General features: G+C 48.8%; 1 protein-coding gene across 1 annotated transcript in view; it reads left to right on the forward strand.

The window, feature by feature from the left end:
• The window catches only part of MCU (mitochondrial calcium uniporter), a 274468-nt gene extending 259316 nt beyond the window's left edge, over positions 1-15152 (forward strand). Inside the window, exons 5-7 of the mRNA XM_089585000.1 lie at positions 7186-7290; positions 8038-8402; positions 9347-15152. Coding sequence (XP_089441126.1) covers positions 7186-7290; positions 8038-8402; positions 9347-9571 — 695 coding nt within the window. The 3' untranslated portion in view covers positions 9572-15152. The remainder of the gene's footprint in view (positions 1-7185; positions 7291-8037; positions 8403-9346) is intronic.
• The last annotated feature ends 1074 nt before the right edge of the window (positions 15153-16226 follow it).

Consider the following 16226-nt stretch of genomic DNA (forward strand, 5'->3'; position numbering starts at 1 on the left):
GCGGAGGCGACACACCACTTCGGCCCCCGCTTTCTGTAGACTTCAGCTCTGGCCTGACCCGACCGGGGGAAATCGGCAGTAGCCTTTCCCTGTCCTCCCCTCCATCTTTTACTTTCCTATCTTCTTTCTCACAACTCTCCTGTCTCCTATCAATTTCTTGGACTTTCCCTTTTCATGGGCGGCTAGGTTTAACCTTGTGTGGAATGACTACACTGAGTTGCATCATATTAGGTCATAGCAGCGGTGTACAGCTGACATGGGCAGGACTTGTTTTTTTAAGTTCCCGTGCCGTCCCCTAGTGCTGCATGGTAGCTGGCTCGCACCATAGCCGAGCAACACATACTTTATATGTCCTTGCTTTTGAATGATTGCCCACTGAAAAAAAGGGCGAACCGAATTGACCTCTTAATTCTTCGCCAGAAAGAAACTTGACCGAAGTACTACATCCTCCATAGGGAGCAAAAAGAAAAGTTCTCGAAGATGCCTTGGTCCCTAGGTTCAAGGTGACGAAATTAGCCAGTAGTTACCTCTTGCTTGAACTGCTTGAAAAAACTCGGCGATAAAAACTCGCAAATATTGAATCCTTTGGGCCCCGAAAAACCTGGCACCTAAGCTTTTTACTATATCCTCAAGACTAGACGCCCGTGTACTGTGCGATGTCAGTGCACGTTAAAGAACCCCAGGTGGTCGAAATTTCCGGAGCCCTCCACTACGGCGTCTCTCATAGCCTTAGTCGCTTTGGGACGTTAAACCCCATAAACCAAACCAAACCTATATCCTCAAGAGTCATAAACATGGCGTTCCTAATGCATTGGAACTGTGGAGGACTTGTCAAAAACTACAGTGATGTAACAGATATTTTAACTTCACTCTCCTCAGTAGCATTATGTCTACAAGAGACCTCGACACAAGAATATTTTAAAGAAATACAGTCTTTCGTTGCCACCGAGAGCAAGCACCTATAGGCTCTCTGTAGGTGCTACTATTGTCGTTCAGAGTGGTATTGCAGCTCGTGAAATCAAACTGCGGACTGAAGCCTTTACAGCCACTGTCGTTCATTGTACATTGTAACTATCGCAATATGATCCGTATATCTTGAACTGAACCACATCTAACAGTAACACTCAACGACTTGGAAGCGCTTTTAAAACAGTCTATCTAGTGAACGGAGCAACGCGGAACTCTATCGAGATTTGGAGGGCCTTCGAGCGTTGCCCAGTGTTGCTAGCATTGACTCGAACGACAAACATGGCGGCGCTCTTCAAAGCCGGACCCTTCGCTTCGGACTGAATTCTCGTTGTTGCTGCCCTTTTCAGTCTGCTCACTGGTCATAAATGGGGCACCGGTCTTTCGCTTCGTCTCATCTCGCCTGTAAGAAAACGTATAAGTGATAAATTTGCTTTATTTCTTATTTAGAGTGACGATTCTGCCGCTGCTAGGCTTAAGAGGACAGTCGGTTTGTTGACAGCAATAGTTCCCGTCCTGACAACCAGATGGCGTCACTATAGGCTTAGTTTATTTTTGCGTCTGTTACGGTGAACTGAAAGTGGGAAGGCGCTTGTGTTTAGCGTACGTAAGGGTGCATACGCTTGTGGTACGTAGACAGCATAAATTTATGCTATTTTCTCCCTGTATCTGTGTACGCCGCGAGCGGCGACGTAGTGTGCAAAAATCAGAAACAGCAGCGGCGCGGCGGTTCCACCTCGCCCCGGCGTCAACAGATGAGAACAGGTCCTAGTTTTTGCGGCAAGCGAATCCGCTTCGCGCGCCTGATTTTTGGACAAGTATGAACGCGCCTTATGACTGAAAAAAAAAGTGTATTTCAACATTTAGTTAGGTTTCGTAAAAATATTCTTGTTATTTGCGCGAAACCGAACGTAGCGATTGTGGCGCCACACGAGCTTGGCGTAAGACGCGAGAACGATTTCAATGGCCATTGAGATTTGCCGTGTAGCAGCACCACAACGCCCTCGAGTTCGATGGGGATCGAAAATCTCGATGGCCCTCGACTCGATGGCCATTGAAACTGGCCGTGTGACAGGGGTATAACAAAACTGACCCTTGATGTCGTGTTTTATAAGATTTTATTTTATGCAATAATGTCTGCCTACTTTATACTGGAAAGCACACGTACTGCTCCACAAGCACTGGAAAAATGAGCTGCTTAGATTTATATTTTTCTTCGCCATCTCCCTTACCGATTTTAAATGGGATGATCTGGATAACACGTACGGTAGAGATCATTGCCTGTCATTAGCAGCCTATCATCCTCCAAGTTAATCATTTCGAACAAACCTCGCCGTTGGAAGTTACAGTTGGCTGACTGGACACTGTTTCGAGAAAAAGTCAGTCTGGACAAAATGTTTTCAGATGATCTCGATGTTCACGAACTTGATGAAATGCTCACAACTTGCACTATTAGTACTACTGCACCCCTTTCTATTCCTCAGTCCTCGGGAGTGATGCGAAAAAATCATATGGTTTGGGTTTGGCAAGAATGTAAAGAAACAAAATAAAGCATGGGAAATTTTCCTTACACACGCAACACATGAAAACCTTATAAATTTTAAAAAGGCAAGAGAAAACAGCGCTGAGAAAACTTCGTGGCAAAAATATATATAACCCATAAACAGTTTAATAACATCGAAGAAAATGTGGCAGCAAGTTTGTAAACTAAATGGCAGCTACTCACCCTTCGCAATTCCTTTTCTCTCAGCCCCTGGTACACAAACAAGTATTGATGAACAGATAGACATACTAGCGGAACATTTCTCTACAGTTTCTAGTTCCTCACATTACACGCAGTCATTTTAAAATTACAAAAACACATTAGAAAGGCAAAGGCTTCCGACAAGCAGCAGTTAAAACGAGCCTTATAATAACTTAATTGCACTTCAAGAAATCCATGAAATAGCTGTCTGCCGGTAAACATACAGCAACCGGCCCTGATGAAATACATTAAGAAATACTAGCTGCTGTAGAGGCACTTTCTTTTCTTCAACTTTAAACAGCGCTAACTTTTCAGACATGACAGGATGGGCGCTGTCCTGTCATGTCTATCTTTGTGTTCTTCTGGAGAGTTAGTGCTGTTTAAAGTTAAAGAAAAGAAAATGCATCACCAACTAGCCCCGCAACGTGTTTTACTTTGTAGAGGCACTTTTGCAGTTCTTTAACAAAATGTGAAAATTGCGAAAAATACAGGAGGCTTGGAAAAAAGTGGTTATTGTACCAATCCTGAAACCTGGAAATCCTCCAACCTCCGCTGGTAGTTATAGGCCTATAGCACTCACGAGTAGTCTCGCCAAACCTTTCGAAAATGTGTTTGTCCTCGAATCCCGTGACCTTCTTGACATCCACCAATGTGCATTTAAAAAAGCATATTCAACAACCAACCATACCGTCCGCCTTGCAAACACAGTCCGAGGAGCGCTCATACGCAGACAACACTATCTTGCAGTTTTCTTTGAAATGGAGAAGGCCTATGATACCACATGGAGGTTCGGGATTCTCCGCGACCTAGCAGACCTAGGTATCCGAGGTGACATAGTCTAAGAGCACTTGCTGCTGGGCTAGTTGGTTTTGGTTCATATTTGAATAGGTTTTAGGCGCAAAAAACAGACAGACACATAGGTAGGTAACAGGACGAAGCGCCATTTTAGTACCTATGTGTCTGTCTGTTTTTTGCGCCTAAAACCTATTCAAATATGAACCAAAACCAACTAGCCCAGCAGCAAGTGCTCTTAGACTATGTTTCTAGTACAGTGGGCCCTTCCTTTTGTGTGTCATCTCCACGTTTCATTGATGATTGTATCACATGTGTCGTCGCCAACACCTGTCGGGCAAGGACAGTCAATGGCGCTTCGTCCTGTTACCTACCTATGTGTCTGTCTGTTTTTTGCGCCTAAAACCTATTCAAATATCCGAGGTGAGATGCTGAACTACTTGAAACAATTCTTGTCCGACTGAAATGAACATTTCATGAAATGAACATTTCATGTACGCCTGGGTTCAACAATTTCGAGGAACTTCGTTTAGGAAAAGGGGGCACCTCAGGGGTGTATTTTAAGCACTACACTCATTGTCGTAGAAATGAATTCTATAACCGAAATATTTACAAAGTTCATCACGTACTCCGTCTATGTCGGGGTCCCTAAAATTGCATGCACTCCGTCTACGTCGATGACCTTAAAATTGCATCCACTTCTCCCAGCCTATCAACATGTGAGAAACAGATCATCATCATCGTCATAATCATCAGCCCGACTACACCCACTGCAGGGCAAATGCCTCCCCCATGTCTCTCCAATTAACCCTGTCCTTTGTCAGTTGCCGCCACTGTATCCCCGCAAACTTCTTAATCTCATCCGCCCACCTAACTTTCTGCCGTCCCCTGCTACGTTTGCTTTCTCTTGGTATCCACTCCGTTACCCTTAAGGACCAGCGGTTATCTTGCCTTCGCATTACATGCCCTGCCCAAGCCCATTTCTTCCTCTTGATTTCAACTAAGATGTCATTAACCCGCGTTTGTTCCCTCACCCACTCCGCCCTCTTCCGATTTCTTAACGTTACACCTATCATTTTCCTTTCCATAGCTCGCTGCGTTGTTCTTAACTTAAGCTGAACCCTCTTTGTTAGTTAGAGCCCCGCCGCGGTGGCTCAGTGGCTACGGCGCTCGGCTGCTGACCCGAAAGACGCGGGTTCGATCCCGGCCGCGGCGGCTGAATTTCTATGAAGGCGAAATTCTAGAGGCCCGTGTGCTGTGCGATGTCAGTGCACGTTAAAGAACCCCAGGTGGTCGAAATTTCCGGAGCCCTTCACTACGGCGTCCCTCATAGCCTAAGTTGCTTCGGGACGTTAAACCTTAATAAACCAAACCTCTTTGTTAGCCTCCATGTTTCTGCCCCATAGGTGAGCACCGGTAGGATACAGCTGTTGTATACTTTTCTCTTCAGGGATATTGGTAAGCTACCATTCATGATCTGAGAGAACCTGCCATATGCGCTCCACCCCATTCTTATTCTTCTAGTTATTTCCCTCTCATGATCCGGATCTGCGGTCACTACCTGCCCTAAGTAGACATATTCTCTTACTACTTCCAGCACCTCGCTGCCAATTGCGAACTGCTGTTCCCTTGCTAGGCTGTTGAACATTACTTTGGTTTTCTGCATGATAATTCTTAGCCCCACCGTTCTGCTGTGCCAGTCTAACTGATTGATCATGCTTTGCAGTTCTTGTACTGAGTGGCTTGAGAGACAGATACAACTCACAATAAAGAAACTAGCGATTTGGACGGACAGGAATTGACTTAAGTTTTCACCGCAGGAAGCAGTAGCCTTTCTTTTCTCACTCTATAGAGGCATGCAGATCGACCCCACCCTGCACCTAAATGAAACCCTACTACCAGTAATTTAAGAATGTAAATTTTTAAACATAACATTTGATAACAAAAACACATTACATTAACACGCCGATAGAGAAAGCCTCCCAGTCTCTGAACATACTCAAAGTGCTCTCAAGAAAGCATTGGGGGCCTGCAGAAGGTATGTTTTTATGCACAATTATCAGTCTTTGGTACGTTCCTCCTTAGATTATGGATGTATTGTGTACGGTTCAGCAGTACCGTCGTGCCTAAAAAAAAATTTGATCCAGTACATAAATAACGCCTGCGCCGCTCGTGCGGCGCATTCAGAACATCTCCCATAGTCAGCCTGTATGTAGAAACGAATAAACCCCCGCTTGAAGTTAAAAGAACCGCTCTGACTTGTGCATATATCCTTAAAGTATGGTCTCTACCAAAACACATATGCTATTCACTTATAAGAAAGTGTGCTTATAGAATAATATTCAACAACAAATCTCAAGCTACCAGGCCACTGTTCTTGCGATTTGAAGAGATGTGCCAGAATCTCGGCATACTGGACACTTTACCTGATATTGCCCAAAGACAAATCCACTACGTCATGATACAATTTTCCTGCAGTCTGCATTTCACTCTTACACAGTTCCGTAAAAAACAAACTCCACAACAACATATCATACAAGAATATCTTGCACTCGAGGAAAAATACGTTGGTTTCACGGATTTTTATACTGATTGTTCAAAACGATGTTTACGTTGGAAGCAGAGTGGCACGAGGGAATTGAGAGGAAACAGTATGAAATCCATTTTCACGGTCGAATGTTACGCCGTCTGTATGGCCGTAAAGAAAAAAAAATGGTAAACGAGAACCTCGCAAACAGTATTATTTACACAAACTCCCTTAGCGTTCTCATAGCTCTTCACTCTAGAAATGCAATCGCTCCGCTATTTGGCTGCATCATTCACAATATAACAACAGTGACAGCTCAAGAAAAAAAAGTAATACTCTACTGCGTCCCGAGTCATGTCGGAATGAAAGGAATTGAGAGAGCAGACTTGGGCGCTGCTCAGGCTCTCGGCAAGCAAATAAAAAAGTAAATGTGCACTTTAAAGCTTGCATGAACTTAGTACGCCGTAAATTAAGGAAAAACAATAGCATTCCGTTAGGAACAATTAAGTAAATAACAAACAGCACTTGGCAAAGCCAGTTTTAGTTGAATTGAAGGAAGCCTTGCACAAACCAGGGACGTTTCAAGGAACTGATTTTCTGCCGTCTTCGTATACGGCACGCACACCTATACACTTAAGTTCATAGCGACAATACAACACATGCCCCTATGTGAATCATGCGGAGATAGCTAACAATAAACCACATTTTATTTTCGTGCAACAAACGGGAAATGCTAAGGAAAGAGCATTTTGCCGTGTTTTATAATGAACACATACCATTCCGTCCAACATTGCTCTTAGGTGAAAACGATCTTGTTGATTTGTCTTGTATTTCAGCTTTTTAAGAGGAGCAAATGTTTTAAACAGAAGTCTAGATTGGACAAATTATGTAAAAGACTTTTAACCTCGTGTTTGGTCCATGATAGCCTGAGTTGCTTATGTGCCATAAAACCCAACCCAACACACTCTTTTTTTGTTGTTGAGCTTCGAAAAAAGTAAAAGGAAGGAAAATGGGGGAGTTGGGACGGAGCAGAACCTCATGTGTACAAGTAATTGGAGAAGATGTTTGTCTGTAGCCTTGCGACGTCTACGTTGTTTGCTTACTGGGGACGCTGGATGCCCGTGACTTGAAATATCGCATATGTTCTTCTTCACAGATGGCGTGCGCATCGCGTCAACGTCATCCATCGAATCCCTCCTGCGGGAAAACTTCGTTCTCACCCTCAACAACCAGGTCTACCTCGTTGAACCGCCATCTATAGGTGAGCCGCTCGTCACTGGTCTGTAGCTGCGCTGTTTTTTTTAGGTGGGTGCAATGCTTACGATTCCCAAGCTTGGTTGACGATGTTATGGCTCAACCCAACCCAATTACGTTCAGAGGCGTCGTTAGACCTCTTTGCTCGGTGTTTCCATATGAAAGCAGTACCTAAACTGAGCTAAGTGTCCATCAGACCTATTACCCAAAACGTTATTTAATAGTAGGCTTTGTACAACTGCATTTCTTTTTGTATAAACTTATCTAACATGTCTAAATAGCAACATTCTTACGCGTACCAAAAGTTCTCGCGTTTGTTTATGGTTTGTATTTTGCTTTTTCTCATTTTTCTTCTTGCCTCTCCGGCCCTGAGGACAAAATTAACCCAGTTAACGCGCACTTAATTATTTCGTAATTAATTGTTTGGTTTATGAGCTAGAAACAATCCCTGCACTGGCTTAAAGAGCTGTATTTTTGCTGCCATGTTCACGGGCGTCGCCCGCAGGCGCACTCGTAAGTTTTTATTTTCAAAATGTGCGCCTGAAGATAACTGCGGTATGAATATGAGGGCGACAGGGATGTTGCAGATGATTGAAAACCGAGTGAGTGCGCTACCGTCATGGGCTTTTGTTGCTCAAGTTCTGCGACGTCTAAATGAAAGAAAGGGAGCAGCTGGCCTCCGCTGCTCTTTCGCTCGGCGCGGCGAGTTCGCTCTGTCCCGCAATAGCACGTCTGCGTTGCCCCTGTGCCGCAGAGCGCCTGACGAGCGAGGAGGCGCAGACGCTGTCCGACCTGAAGACGCTGGTGGCCAGGCTGTACGAGAGCCTCACCGTGAACGAGCACCAACTGGAGCAGGAGCGCAAGCTCCTGGACCGCCTGCACCGCGTCAAGGAGCAGCTGGGACCCCTGGAGCAGAAGAAGAACGAGCTGATGACGCTGTCCCAGCGGCGCACGACGCTGCTGTCGTGGCTAGGCCTGGGCCTGATGGGCGTGCAGTTTGGCATCCTGGCCAGGCTCACCTGGTGGGAGTACTCTTGGGACATCATGGAGCCCGTCACCTACTTCATCACCTACGGCACCACCATGGCCATGTACGCCTACTTCGTCGTCACCCGACAGGTACGGATTTCACTCCTCGACTACGCTGCAGAGGGTCTCCGTTGCCCCACGTGCCCGCGTACATCGGCCCCTTGTCGGTGGACGTTGAGAGCTCGAAAGTTTCGGTTCGGCGGACTGGACCCGCACACGAGCAACTCGCACGAAGGTGTCGTGTGCAGTGCTCACGAGCAAGACATCTTTGAGGCCCCACTCACGGCAGCCGCTGGATCCTTTTTTCTGTGCGCATTCCCCTGAATGCTGTAAATTGGGACTACCTCCAAGGTAATGACGTCGCCGTCCTATGTCGCAGCCGGAAACTGTCGCGTGCGTAATAGCGTTATCCAGGCGGGCCGAGGAGGAATGCTTTCGAGGACGCGCTGTCGGATGACCCAGGCTGCCTTGGCAGCGGCCGGAGGGTGTGCCACAGCTGTCACCTCTTCGCCCGAGGGAGGGCGAAAAGAGAGTTTATTCACTCGCTGCTAATCGGGCATTTCCGGAAACCGACTGGCTCCAAAATACGCGGACTGCACTGAACGTTGACACACCCGGAGTGCTGTTCCAACCCTCGTCTTCTTTTTAAAATTGTCGCTCTTGCATTGGAGTTGGCTGTTTCTCTGACCTCAAGGAGGCAGGCAGCTCCAAGGGCAAGGACAACGCCACCGGCGCCGGCGATGCGGTGTCATCTCGACCGCATCCGAGGTGTTGGATAGCTGCCATATATCTGTGAAAAACTTCCAGTTCTGCATTGATGCGACAAGTCCGAGCAGATATGAGTAGCCTTCGGCGTCGACGAGACTAGTGATGCCTGCATTTCACCTTCCTCCTGGACAAAATGAGAGCGATAGCTGTACCCTTCGTTCCCTTTGCTCGCTTTGGGGCTAAAGAGTACGACACCTCTGATCCCTGAGAAAGGCCCTCGTGCGGCTGTTCCTGGGTGTCCTAGGTAACGCTGTTGTCGCTCGCAGGACTACGTGCTTCCGGAGGTGCGGGACCGGCAGTTCCTCATCTCCTTCTACAAGTTCGCCAGGCGCCAGGGCATGGACGTGTCCCGCTACAACGACCTGCGCCAGGAGCTGGCGGAGATCGAGGAAGAACTGCGCCGCCTGCGGGACCCGCTGCAGAAGCACCTGCCCGTGCGGGAGCTGGGCTCGCCCTGCGGCCACGACGAGGACGAGAAGCGCACGAGCTAGCTCCCGAACCCTTCCTTCCTAGCCGCCGCCACCTCCGGAGGCATCGCCACCCGCGCGTCCTCTTCGCTTTGTTATTTTTCGGTTCATTTGTCATTTATGGGCTCGGGCTTAAATTTGTGCGCACTTAACGACCCCCGAAATTAGCGGTCGATTTTGCAGTTGGCGACGTCGGACTACTTTTCAAGATACGCATGACGGAAAGCGTTACGCGCCGGCAGTAACCGCCAATCGCAGCGCTGTTGCGGCCAGCCAGCGAGTCCCGCCCCGTATCCCGTAATGGGGCCGACCGGGCTGAACCGAGGACACGTGCTGCAACTTGGGCCACGTGTGGGAAGGCGAGGCTAGGCGACACCTACGACGTGCACCGCCTCAAATGTCCGTGTTCTTGTATTCGAGCCGTCATGTGAGGGAACAGTGGTGAAGTGCTGGTTAAGATGAGCTCAACAGTGCAGGTTTCTCAGCGATACCTTGTCGCTGGTGGCGCCTAACTGTCTAGCTGTAGCTTTCCGATGGCGGAGGCATTTCGCGTACTCCACAAACGCGCTCGTGTTTGGTGGAGTCACTGCCGAGTCGCTGTCTTCTGCCGCTTAACGGGCAGAGGTTCAGCAAAAGTTTCGGTTTGTAGAGCTCGGGTAGTGCAGCCGATGCTCGTCCCAAAACCTCGAACGTGTTGCCCGGACGGAATATGAAAACAGGTCGCGGGAGAAAATGTAACGCCTCTGCGCCGGTGCCAAAAGGCCGCACTGGCATAAAAAAATAAGAAAAAAACGTGTAAATCAAAAGGAATTGGACACCACCGCGGTATCCAAAGTCACCTCTTGGTTTTCCTTTCCTTGTTACGACAACTGGCTGGCGATGGTCGATGTCTGTCGCTGCACAGCTGCTTTTCTCAGAAGAGTCGCAAGCGGGGCGCTACGATGCGTGCGGCTGCCGTAGTGCCGAAGCGACTTAAAATTTCCGCCGTTCCCTCTTCTGTTCCGAGCGATAGTGCCGTTGGTTGTTTCGACGAAGAGCGTATGCGGGTGGCGTTGCCTCTGCTGGACTCTAGCCATGCGTAGCTCGCAGGTTCTCGTACTTAAGGAAAGCCCTGCGCGAGAGAAAAAGCGTTGCCGGCTTTCGGACCTTTCGAACCGACAGTCTGGACGAACGCAAGCCGTGTGATCGCCTTGTGCATTCGCACTCAAAAAAGAAAAAAAAAAGAAAGAATTCTAGACCTTTGCGTAGCACGTGAAGAGGAAAGAAACAAAATATAGGCGAGCCATGGACTCTGAATTCACAGCGCAATTTCTCCGTGCGGGCGTTTGAGCTATTCGAAATTTCTTGCTGCCGTCAACGTATTTATCCTTGTGGAGTATTTTACTTTTGCCGCCGCTGTCGGGCGTCTGTGAAAATGCGTCAGCGCCGCGGATTGTCCATTCTCTGTCTGCAGTGGCCTCGACCTGCGTGCAGCCTGATGACAAAGTGTTCACTGCCTTGAGACTTTGCTGTGCGCCATTACGTTATGCTCATGGCGAATTGTGAGAAAGCTGTGTTGTGATCTTGTGTCTATGAAAAGAAAAAAACAAAAGGTTCAGACAAGCAATGAAAGGTACTTCCCTTCGAGCCTTGAGGGTTTTTACGCGACGCCCTTGTAATGATGTAACTAAGTTCTATTGGGACCCTCGGAGATTACTAGAAGGAACAGGAGTGACATTTTCGGCTTAGGTTTTTATTTGTTTATTTGAAGCGTGACTTTGAAGGCTGTCAGTTGTTAGCTCACGTAAAGTCAGGTGCGTGCGCTTCGAATTTACCATTTATTTTTCTCTGGCTACCTGTTCGCGACTCTGAAATGCTGTTTGCCTGCAAGCGTTGTACATAACTATGCTTCATGGCGGACATCCTCACACCGTCTACATATCTTGCTCTTCACGCAAGGTGGCAAACTTCCGCTGCGTCCCATTCGTTCCTCTTCCACATCGAAAGCTGCTGCAAAGTTCGGAGCAGCGTGCTGCAATGTGGACTTCTCCAAAGCCCCGCCGAGGTTTCATTACTGAGCAAGAATGTGCAATAAAAGTAACTCCCGTCGGAACGAGCGTGGGGCCGGGTCGCCACACGAAAAAGTGGGCGTCGACGGAAGGCGCTATAGTGTGCATGTGCCGGCTACATCTGGTGACGCCAAGCACACGTAAGCTTCCCGCTTGTCACTTTGCAGGTCAGGAACTGTTGTGGTTCTCTCCACCAGACGATTCCAGCGTAAGAGTGGCCCCGTACATCTCGAAGCGTTTCTGACGCTATTGGCTGTCGCGCTGCTTTGCCACCGAAGGCAGTTTCTGAAATTGCATGCATTCCTGCTCCGTAGCTTCGATAGTTAGGTGCGCCGTTCCCGTCGCTGGTAATACTTGAATCTGGTGGCGTAGAAGGCACAAGTGAAGGAAGACTACGAATATGCTTCGTACCAACCGCAGAGGTCGCGGACCACCCCGTGTGTGATTTAATGAATGAACAAAAGGAAAATGGGCAACCATGCTCTTGCTACATGGTAGACTACTGTTCCCACGACGTCTGAGCGACGCGCTTGAAAATGCCACTTATTTGGTGCGGGTAACATTTCTGTTTTAGGCTCGTGTTTTGTGGTTTTCCCGAAAAATGTGATTTTATTTCTTTTACCTCTCGTAGTGCTCTTGGGAACGTTTTATTTTTTATACCCAGTCTCTGCCGAACTCTGTGTTGCTCTGTTGCGCAACGTAATAATTTCAGTATGTTCTTCGTTTGATCGGCGCGCGTTTGCAGTCCAGCTGCCAAGTCGGCTGCCGAGAGTACATTGGTCTGCCGGTGTGGAATCTCTACATGGCGGCGCTGCGAACGCTGTCACGCATGGCTTCGCCCCATTTCTACCCGGCAGCTTTCATGTCCCCTCCGCAAGATCAGACTTGCTTTCTTTTCGTAATGGCCTTGATTTACGGAGCGTTTCTGCCTGCGACGTCGTTCGCATTGTTTTCCGCGAAACGTCACGATGGAACAAAGTCTCGCGTGGCCGGCTGTGATAATAGCAGGGGGGCGTGAAAAGCCCGAGGAGGTGCGAATAAGAGTGCAGGCTCGCGCCTCGCGAAAGTGAAACGGCCAGGGTATCTCTGCCGCCTTCGATGCACGTAGGCTGACGTCTTTCTAGCTGAGCTTTGCTCACAGTCGCGCTGCCCGTCGGGTAAGCCCGGCTGCCGTCGACGCATCTGTCGTCCCTTGCGCTGCGCGCCTCCGGCAGGGCGCCCTCTTTGGATGCCGACGCACCCTTTCACTTCTTCGACACGGCCGCACGTACGCCTTCGCCAACAGGCAGGCTGAGGACACCGGAAGACACGAACAACTTTTTTTACAAACCCTTTGGGAAGGACAGCTGTTGCTGGTGGTGACTGTTGGGATGATTCACGTGCCAAAAGGGTGTTCGTTGGGAGCGGTTTCGATATTTATTTCCGTTACGAGCAATGTCCCCGCCACGCTGTGTCGTTTATACCTCTCCCGCAACTGCGACGCGGCACCTGAGGATCGAGAGGGCAGCAGAGCGGCGCCTCGCACACTTCGAATTCTGGATTTGGCCAAGCCGCGGGGGTCAGTCTAGTCATGGAATGCCCTTTGGCCCCACCGCCAAAACGAAAACTTCTCTCGGGAGCTTGCCTCGAAACTGCCAGCTTCCATGGAGTCTTGAACCTTGCTCGTCCTTCAGGCTGAGTTTGAAATGAATCAGGTGGCATCTCAGCATTATATTCTCTGAACGCAAGTTTGTTTGTTTTTTAATGCACAGGTGTCGTGGAAGTTTTGTTTTTATTATTTCGTCGGCAAAAGAAAGCCATCCTACAGAGTTCGCCGTGAGTGTGCTGCTGTCTTTTGCGCGGCACAGTTTCATTTATTGGGAAATGGGTGGGCAGTGTTATATTGCCGGCTTGGACGCTTGATTTCGGCTTTTGTGTGTGTTTTTTTCCCTTTCACTACTACATGTTTGTTGTTGTTGACGATGATAAGTAATTGTTGACTTGATTTCCATTGCTTTTGAGTGTGATTCAAACGGGTAGGGCCCCGGCGGGCGCGCACTCGAGAGAGTTGGCGCCACGGCTGCATACTTACACGTCGCAGGAGAATAAAGATGCCAGTCTGCAGAGTACTTAAAACACACACGCCTTTCACTACGATCGCAGGTGCATGCATGCATATTTGATAGAACCGTAGCGTGCCGTTTTAAGACTGGCATGCGCGCGTACGATGCGTCTCTCTCTTTCTCTCTCCCCCATTTTTAACCTCCTACGACGCTATACCGACTCTTTTCCAATATACGCTATATACACACGATAGCTGAATTGCCACTTGCGCAAAAATAAAAGAAATAAAAGTTTAACTTAAAATATAGCTGCTCTCTCACGACGAAAGGTCCAGTTATATACATAGGGAATAATAGAATCGTTTTGTAGAAAAGCAAGGAAAAAAAAACCGAGTCTCTACCGCTCGCACAAGCGGTCTGACGTGCCCTGTGCTCGCAGGTGTAAGTGGCGCGACCTTCTTAGAGGGCGTACTTGTTTTTACATTTCTTGTACATAGTATACACTGTGTGCTCTATACAGTGATGAGGCTGATCTATCAATCTACACTTCCCTACTGGTTATATACACATATATATACACACATATACATGGTACACATACCAACAGAGTGTCCCAACGATTTCGCCTTCTGATTCGTTTGCGTCGCCCCAAGCGGGGGCATACGGTAGCTTGATTTTTTTGTTTCTTTTGCCGCCCGCTTCAGCGCTGTTGTCTCCACTGGCGGATAGCTGACGGTCTCAACGATGAGTAACTGGAAGAAGCCCCCCTCTTTTTGGTCGCTGCCATACGGCCGTGCAAGAGCGCCATGCGGAGATTGCCTTCTCTGTAGTGGCGTGCCACGATTGCTTACGAGGCGAGAGGCGCGAGAACTTAAAATGCCCTTTGTGTGTTTGGCGCAGTCCAGCGCGCTGTGCCCTCGGCTTTTCGCAGTAACGCTGAACTGCGACGGCCCTGTAGCCGCAGGGGCCCGTCCACTGCGCCCTCGTAATTGCGATTTGAGAAAACCCGAAGCGTGGATGCTTGGCTGCCCGTTCTGCACTCGCCTGATGCAGCAGCGCGCGTCACTTCGTGGCGTTAGTGGTGGGCCGACCGAATGGGCTCTGTGAGCCAGACGTAGCGACGCTGAAACGGGCGGCTCTGTTTTGCTGAAACCGCAGCTGTTGGAATAGCAGCGTGTGTGGGACTGCGAGCGTTGGAGCGTTACTTTTCTTTCCTTCCTGGATTGTCTTGCGCATGCGGAGGTGTTGTACGTCACATGGCTTGCGCTGTTGGTGCTTTGTATGCGCGCAGAGTTGACGCTGTATGCGGCTGTGTTCTGTTAAGCCCTGTTAAGCACTTGTTGTTCGACATACGGAGAGAAAATACAAAGAGCTTATATGAGACTTTCTCCTTCGAGACTCGTAGTCTATATCCTATAACAGTACAGGTTATCTTGTTGCAGTGCATTTTCCCTCCTGCCCACTTTACTGTTTCTTTTTTCAAAGACGAAGTGAAAATAAAAAGCATTGACTACCAACAAACGGCTGCTGGTTCTTTTTGCGGGCGGGTACGTGACATGCCTGCTCGTCAGCTTTAGGCGGTGAACCCAGAGATTAAAATGGTCTCCTGCCAGGCACGTAGGCAGGCTTTTTTTTTTTCGGGAGGTACCCGAAGTAGCTGCTTGTATCAGGGGGAGTTGGGGGTGGCGGGGGGGGGGGGGGGGGGAGAGAACCCATCAAGAGCAATGCTAAGGGAAATCCCCCCACCCCCCCCCCCCGCCCCCCTTGGATGGGTGCCTAAGGGTGGATGTGTAGCCCGTGGTATCACTCACCAACGCCATGATTTTACGGATTGACCCTACTACTACTATCGCAGTGGAAGAAATGAGGCAAAAAAAAAAAAATTTGAGCAGCCACTAAAGCTGCGCCTTAAGGGTGTGACGAGACTAATTGGTTAATGCCGATATATGCGGAATGGGTCATTCTCTACGTTCATACATCCCTGGGAGTCCTCATACCCCTCCTGGCCCTGCGATGGCAGTTGCTGCCAACGATGGGGCTTGCGAGACCCAGATTGCCTTTCCTGTACAACCTCTCGTGACCAATCTTTCGTTTAGCTGTCCTGCCATGCCACGGTTGGCAGTTTGCTCACAATCCAGTGGGCATGTTCTGATGACGTCACAAGGATAGGTGATTTAGGTGACTTATCTGCCTCTTAGGTTGCTTCTCTGGGGATTTTTCGTGCATTTTTCGCTCACGGTCGACGACGTCGGTTTTTCTGGGACACGAGCTCGTTAACGCTATCGCGTTCAAATCAGTTCAAATAGGTCTTCTCAGGTAGTGACCCCAATTTTGAAATTAGCTAATAAATTCCCTAAGATCCTGAAATAAGTTCATTCGCATGTTCAGCAAAAGCTTTCTCGTTTTGTATGCTGACTGTGTGGGTTTCTAAGTGGACACAGGCCACCACCCACCGCGGGTTCGAGCTTCGCGCGAGCCAAGGGCCCCGATCAGCCGTCACCACACACACACTGGGACACCGATGCAGTGCACTCAGCCTCCGCTGGGAGGAGAGCGATTCGCCGCAAAGAAATAGGCCTCCAAGTTCAC

This window comes from Amblyomma mixtum, chromosome 3 (assembly GCF_055824585.1).
Source record: "Amblyomma mixtum isolate Tamu chromosome 3, ASM5582458v1, whole genome shotgun sequence".
Taxonomy (NCBI): Eukaryota; Metazoa; Arthropoda; class Arachnida; order Ixodida; family Ixodidae; genus Amblyomma; species Amblyomma mixtum.